At 47.2% G+C, this 7,591-nt stretch overlaps 1 protein-coding gene across 1 annotated transcript in view; it reads right to left on the bottom strand.

Moving 5' to 3' along the window:
- LOC139651084 (shieldin complex subunit 2-like) overlaps positions 1–7,075 on the bottom strand; it is a gene marked incomplete at its 5' end in the record, with an annotated part of 9,787 nt that extends 2,712 nt beyond the window's left edge. Inside the window, 3 exons of the mRNA XM_071527932.1 lie at positions 2,016–2,259; positions 3,413–3,619; positions 6,925–7,075. Coding sequence (XP_071384033.1) covers positions 2,016–2,259; positions 3,413–3,619; positions 6,925–7,075 — 602 coding nt within the window. The remainder of the gene's footprint in view (positions 1–2,015; positions 2,260–3,412; positions 3,620–6,924) is intronic.
- Positions 7,076–7,591: the final 516 nt, after the last annotated feature.

Here is a 7,591-nt window from a genome sequence, read left to right on the forward strand (position 1 = left end):
AAGAAGAGGCAGAAGAAGCGGCAGAAGAAGAGGCAGAAGAAGCAGAAGAAGAAGAAGCAGAAAAAGAAGCAGAAGAAGACGCAGAAGTAGAAGAAGAAGCAGGAGCAGCAAAAGAAGCAGAAAAAGAAGGAGAAGAAGCGGCAGAAGAAGAAGTGGCAGCAGAAGAAGCAGCAGAAGAGGCAGAAGAAGCAGTAGAAGAAGAGTCCTGACAGCAGCGGTGCGGGGCAGCAGTACCTGTAGTAGCGGGGCGGGGCAGCAGTACCTGTAGTAGTGGGGCGGGGCGGGGCAGCTGTACCTGTAGTAGCGGGGTGGGGCAGCTGTACCTGTAGTAGCGGGGTGGGGCAGCTGTACCTGTAGTAGCGGGGTGGGGCAGCTGTACCTGTAGTAGCGGGGCGGGGCAGCTGTACCTGTAGTAGCGGGGCGGGGCAGCTGTACCTGTAGTAGCGGGGCGGGGCAGCTGTACCTGTAGTAGCGGGGCGGGGCAGCTGTACCTGTAGTAGCGGGGCGGGGCAGCTGTACCTGTAGTAGCGGGGCGGGGCAGCTGTACCTGTAGTAGCGGGGCGGGGCAGCTGTACCTGTAGTAGCGGGGCGGGGCAGCTGTACCTGTAGTAGCGGGGCGGGGCAGCTGTACCTGTAGTAGCGGGGCGGGGCAGCTGTACCTGTAGTAGCGGGGCGGGGCAGCTGTACCTGTAGTAGCGGGGTGGGGCAGCTGTACCTGTAGTAGCGGGGCGGGACGGGGCAGCTGTACCTGTAGTAGCGGGGCGGGGCAGCTGTACCTGTAGTAGCGGGGCGGGGCGGGGCAGCTGTACCTGTAGTAGCGGGGCGGGGCGGGGCGGGGCAGCTGTACCTGTAGTAGCGCCTCAGGGCGGTGCGGGGCAGCTGTACCTGTAGTAGCGGGGTGGGGCAGCTGTACCTGTAGTAGCGGGGTGGGGCGGGGCAGCTGTACCTGTAGTAGCGGGGCGGGGCAGCTGTACCTGTAGTAGCGGGGTGGGGCAGCTGTACCTGTAGTAGCGGGGCGGGGCGGGGCAGCTGTACCTGTAGTAGCGGGGTGGGGCAGCTGTACCTGTAGTAGCGGGGCGGGACGGGGCAGCTGTACCTGTAGTAGCGGGGCGGGGCAGCTGTACCTGTAGTAGCGGGGCGGGGCAGCTGTACCTGTAGTAGTGGGGCGGGGCGGGGCAGCTGTACCTGTAGTAGCGGGGCGGGGCGGGGCAGCTGTACCTGTAGTAGCGGGGTGGGGCAGCTGTACCTGTAGTAGCGGGGTGGGGCGGGGCAGCTGTACCTGTAGTAGCGGGGCGGGGCAGGGCAGCAGTACCTGTAGTAGCGGGGTGGGGCGGGGCAGCTGTACCTGTAGTAGCGCCTCAGGGCGGTGCGGGGCAGCAGTACCTGTAGTAGCGGGGTGGGGCGGGGCAGCAGTACCTGTAGTAGTGGGGTGGGGCGGGGCAGCTGTACCTGTAGTAGCGGGGCGGGGCGGGGCAGCTGTACCTGTAGTAGTGGGGTGGGGCGGGGCAGCTGTACCTGTAGTAGCGGGGCGGGGCGGGGCAGCAGTACCTGTAGTAGCGGGGCGGGGCGGGGCAGCTGTACCTGTAGTAGCGGGGCGGGGCGGGGCAGCAGTACCTGTAGTAGCGGGGCGGGGCGGGGCAGCTGTACCTGTAGTAGCGCCTCAGGGCAGTGCGGGGCAGCTGTACCTGTAGTAGCGGGGCGGGGCGGGGCAGCTGTACCTGTAGTAGCGGGGCGGGGCGGGGCAGCTGTACCTGTAGTAGCGGGGCGGGGCGGGGCAGCTGTACCTGTAGTAGCGCCTCAGGGCGGTGCGGGGCAGCTGTACCTGTAGTAGCGGGGCGGGGCGGGGCAGCTGTACCTGTAGTAGCGGGGCGGGGTGGGGCAGCTGTACCTGTAGTAGCGGGGCGGGGCAGCTGTACCTGTAGTAGCGGGGCGGGGTGGGGCAGCAGTACCTGTAGTAGCGGGGCGGGGTGGGGCAGCAGTACCTGTAGTAGCGGGGCGGGGCGGGGCAGCAGTACCTGTAGTAGCGCCTCAGGGCGGTGCGGGGCAGGCAGGGGTAGCAGGGCCGGTAGATGCCGTTGTCGTCGGTGTCGAGCTCGGCGGCGCAGCGGCCACAGCCGGTGTACGTGACATCACCGCTCAGCGCCGCCACGACGCCGTCCGCCGCCGCCGAGCTGTCCAGGACCTGCTGAGGTGCATTCTGGGAAGGAGGGCCGTCCTGGAACTGGAAGGCGGTGATGTGGACTCTGAGCTCCACGTCGCCTGGAGGAGGAGAGAGAGTCAGCATCTGAAAAAAAGGCTGGTGAGACTTCTCCAAGGCTCAAGTAACTAATTACTTTTACTCACATTACTGTAATTGAGTCGCTTTGTTGTGTACTTGTACTTTTTTGAGTATTTGTTAAAGTCAGTCATGTGACTTTCCCTCCAGTCCATTTTAAATCCATCCATCACAGAACAGATTGTGTGTCTCTCCATCAGCAGCAGAAACTGGATCAAAGTAAACTGACAAACTGTGGATCCATTCACAGTGAGAAGAGGAATCTGACTTTACTTTGTTTCTGCACTTTATTTTCTCATTTCTAATGTTTCCAGTGAAAAGAATCCAGTGTGAACTCTGTCCTCTCTCCTGTTAGAATCACATGGAAAAGATCACAGCTGACAACGTTCTCTGTTCTAAAGAGGAACTCAGGAACTTTTACTCTCTCATTTTAAATCACACTTTTTTTACTGTTACTGAAGGAGATTTTTACACCAGAACTTTGACTTCTACTGCAGTAAAATATCAGCAAAGTAAAAGTACGTCTACTGTAGTAGGACATTCTGGTTCTCTTTCCACTCCTGGATCTTTGACTTAAGTAAAGGTAGAAATACCACAGTATAAAAATACTCTGTTACAAGTAAAAGTCCTGCATTCAAAATCTTACTCAAGTCAAAGTACAAAAGTATTAGCATCAAAATGTACTTAAAGTAGCAAAAGTAAAAGTACTCATTATGCAGAATGGCCCATTTCAGAATCATATATATCATGTTATTGGACTATAATTATTGATGCATTAATGTGTTCATCACTTTAATGCTGCAGCTGGTAAAGGTGGAGCTAATTTTAATTACTTTATATACTGCTGGGTAGCTTAACCTATAAAAATATATCATAATTTATTAGTTGATTTATAATTTGTATTAATAATCTAAATCTTCAAAGTAACTTGTAACTAAAGCTGTCAAATAAATGTAGTGGAGTAAAAAGTACAATATTTCCCTCTGAGATGTAGTGGAGTAGAAGTATAAAGTAGCATGAAATACTCAAGTAAAGTACAAGTACCTCTAAATTGTACTTACGTACAGTACTTGAGTAAATGCACTTAGTTACTTTCCACTCCTGGTTGTCAGGCTGCTCCTCTTCCTCCAGACTCACCGCTGTATTTCTGGGACAGCAGGGTGTCCAGGTCCAGCTCTAGACTGGTGTTCCCGGTCCGGACCGGTCCGGCTGAGCGGAAGTCGAGCGCCCGGCGGTCCGCGGGCTCCAGGGGCCGAGCGGAGCTCCAGGGGGTGGAGTGCAGCTCCGGGAGGTCAGAGGTCAAACCCTCTCTCACCAGGAGGAAGCGGAAGTCCCAGACAGAGGCTGCAGGAGACGGAGGAGAGGAAGAGTCAGAGAAACATCCGTGTCCAAGTCTCAAGTCTCAAGTCTTCTCCTCATGCATCAAGTCAAGTCTCAAGTCCAGGTCATGTGACTCGAGTCCAGGTCATGTGACTCGAGTCCAGGTCATGTGACTCGAGTCCAGGTCATGTGACTCGAGTCCAGGTCATGTGACTCGAGTCCTCGCCTCTGGCCTGTACCTGTTTAGATTGTGCAGTCAATGATCAGGATTTTCATGAATCGGCCTGATCAGTGATCTGTTAGTTAGGCCTGTTCTGCACTGTGTGCAACATCAATCAATATTATCAAACTAAAAGTTAATGAAGTTTCTAAATTTTATCTTTGTATCTTGGTGAAAAATGCTGTTTTTTTAACATTACTTTTTTTTTTCAACAATATCTTTATTGGTTTTGTAACATACAGTCAAAGTAAAAAACAGTCAAATAAATGCCAGATCAGCCCAACCCTCCCTCCCTAACACCACCACACACCACATTCCCCCCAAAGCCCATCCCCCATAACCAGAGGTGGAAAGTAACTAAGTACATTTACTCGAATACTGTACTTAAGTACAATTTAGAGGTACTTGTACTTTACTTGAGTATTACCATTTTATGCTACTATATACTTCTACTCCACTACATTTCAGAGGGAAATATTGTACTTTTTACTCCACTACCTTTATTTGATAACTTAAGTTACTAGTTACTTTGCAGATTCAGATTATTAATACAAAATATAATCAACTAATAAATTGTGATGTATTATTATAGATTACTGTAAGCTACCCAGCAGTATATAAAGTAGTGGAAATCAGCCCCACCTTTTCCAGCTGCAACATTAAAGTGATGCTTACACATTAATGCATCAATAATTATAATTCAATAATATAATATATACTGTATTATTCTGAAATGGGCCATTCTGCATAATGAGTACTTTTACTTTTGTTGCTTTAATTACATTTTGATGCTAATACTTTTGTAATTTTACTTGAGTAACATTTTGAATGCAGGACTTTTACTTGTATTTTTATACTGTGGTATTCTTCTTCTTCTTCTTCTTTTACTTAAGTAAAAGATCTGAGCTCTTCTTCCACCACTGCCCATAACCCACACATGACCAGAGTTTGAGTTTGTTTTTATTGACCTTTATCATAGATGTGTCGCCCAGCAGGGTTACTCTTGGCTCTGTGGGGATGTTTATTCCTGTGATGTCATGAAGCACATCGGCCCTCATTTATCAATCTAACGTAGAAACCAGCTCAGATCCGAGTGCAGAAACCATCTCAGGACAGGGTTCACGTGTGATTCATGAAACGTTCGTATCTCTCCGATCACAGCGTGAGAACGATCGGGCGTTGATAAATGTGGAGGCTGAAAACAATCTTCATTTAAATATCACGTCCCTAGATATTCTCGGTTCAGAGGCCACGCCCCCAGAGTTTACCACATGGAGAGGCGTAATACGTCCAAGAAGAGAAACTTCTCCGGCCTCCAAATAGAAACTCAAACGTCTAAAGTCCAACTGAACCAGTTAGTTCTGTTTGTCAGCCTGAAAAGGCATCAAAGGAAGTCGGAAAAACACAGAATGGAAAGAAATCACTGCTGCGGTCAACAGCGTCGACAGTCGAACTCCAGCTGAGGTTTGAATATTTAATTTATACATCCGTGATATGTATAGCCTATATATATAATAGTAATATAATGGCTTATATCCCAATTCTTTACATTTAGGTGAAGAAAAAATGGTCAGACCTCAAACAAGTAGGCTATCTCAAAATGAAAGAGAAATGAATCTTACACCAGAAAACTGTTAACCCCGTTAACTGCAAACAATTTGAAAATACATATTTATGTTAGGGATAGGCTGTATGACACATAGTCGATGTAGGCCTTTACAAAATAGAATATTTTGCCATAGGCTACATATTTTTAAGTGATGAATATGTGGCTGCATATGCTTCGATGCCAGTCAGAATATATGGTCTAATAACAATTCTCAGACTATACCAGTTTTACATCTTGGGCAGAACTGGGAACACTGAGGCTTTATTCTGTGCAGCCTGTCAGGAGTATAGTGTAGGATATTCTATGAATGAGATTATATTGTGTAATTTTATGTCTAGTGTTGAAAGAGAAGTGCTGACTAATAATACACAGTGCTTCCCAATCCACTTCCTCAAACTTACTCTCAAGGTCTTCTTCCCATTTGCGTTTCACTCCCAACACTTCCACCCTGTGGTCTGATAAATTCTTGAGTAAGTATAAAATATAAACCACTTACAGTTGAAACTGGGCGGTTTGTCAGTCTGGAAGAAGAAAAGTGGATTTGTTCAATGTGTTTGACTGATATAGAAAATGAGTTTCACTTTGTTTTCTATTGCCCTTTTTACTGGGATCTGCACAATACTTTGTTTAGTAAGATAAAAGCAGATATTGATTTTGTAAATATGGATGATGCACAAAGATTGAGTTGGCTGTTCGCTTATGAAACATTTAGATCAGCTAGTTACCTGGAGAAAGCCTGGGAGAGGAGAAGAAAAGCTCTTTATCAAGATAAACTGGAAGTTTGTAGCAGTTCTTTTCAGTGTATTGTTCATTTGAAACCTATCATTTCAAATATGTTATTTGAAAGAATATAGTAGTACTTTATAATGTGGTAATTTATTTTATTTATTTATTTTTGCTCTCATATGTATCACCGGAAGATGTATGTTTTGTAAAATGGTGGAGTCCTGTAATCCCATGTGGGATGGGCCAGATGTTTGGCATGACACAGAAATAAAAATAAACTAACTAACTAACTATAAACCCTCTTACTCCCTGTTTGTCACACACAAGTTTATCTAGAGGCAACTGCTCTAATGTTTGTAGATTACCTTTTTAACATTACTTTTTGACATTTTCACTTTTATCTGACAGTTCAAAGTAGGACTCGATTGGACCGACTTCAGTCATTCTTTAGTGAGGGAGCCAATCAGGAGCGAGTCCAGCTGTGATGCGTTTCATGGAGTTAGACTGAAACTGACTGGAGAAAAGCAAAAAAGGATTTGAGTTTTGAAAATGCAATAACTTTAAATTTTACCACCCAAACTAGTCAAACTTTGTCCTCATGTCCTCATTGGTCATGTTTGGTCATATCTGAATAAAAGTAGAAGAAACTTTGAATTCCTATAATATGGGACCTTTAAGACTTTATAATGACCTGCAGACTCCCTGTACAAGCGTGTGTGTGTGTGTGTGTGTGTGTGTGTGTGTGTGTGTGTGTGTGTGTGTGTGTGTGTGTACCTCTGTCCCGGCTGAAGCGGGGCAGCCAGTCCAGCGCCGCCCCCCACAGCACCACCGCCCCCTGCTGGCCGCCCGGCTGCTCTACAGTCAGAACCGCCTTCAGCTGGACGGCCGACCTGCTGCGAGACTCCGCCCCGCTCCGCCACGCTGACACACACACACACACACACACACACACACACACACACACACACACACACACACACACACACACACACACACGCACACACACACACACACACACACACAGAGTCAGACATGTAAGAATATATACAATGAACTTGGAGGCACATAAAACACACACACACACACACATCCACACACTGTATTTGAACTCAATAGATTTCCTTTACTCTCGCTTACTTAAATATTATAATACAGTATAAATATGGACTTCAACCTAGGATGCAATTAAAGAAAGTCCTTTCCAAAATCTCAAAAATTTTAAAAAAGTGGGCAGAGTTACAAAAACATCCAAAAAAAGCTGTTTTGTCAAAGAATGTAATAATTACACTGGATGTTTTTACATTTTGTCTTTTTTTTCATCTGTCTGTGGAAATATTGTAAAATTGACAAAGAAAACTAATGGAGCTTATAGACAAACTGACACAGACTGAGCTTAGAGTAAGAGTCACAACAATAATAAGATCAATTATGTGTATTGACG

This window comes from Centroberyx affinis, unplaced genomic scaffold (genome assembly GCF_046629955.1).
Source record: "Centroberyx affinis isolate AG114_WGS23_722 - 3 ecotype Tasmania unplaced genomic scaffold, CSIRO-AGI_Caff_v1 ptg000118l_1, whole genome shotgun sequence".
Classification (NCBI taxonomy): Eukaryota; Metazoa; Chordata; class Actinopteri; order Beryciformes; family Berycidae; genus Centroberyx; species Centroberyx affinis.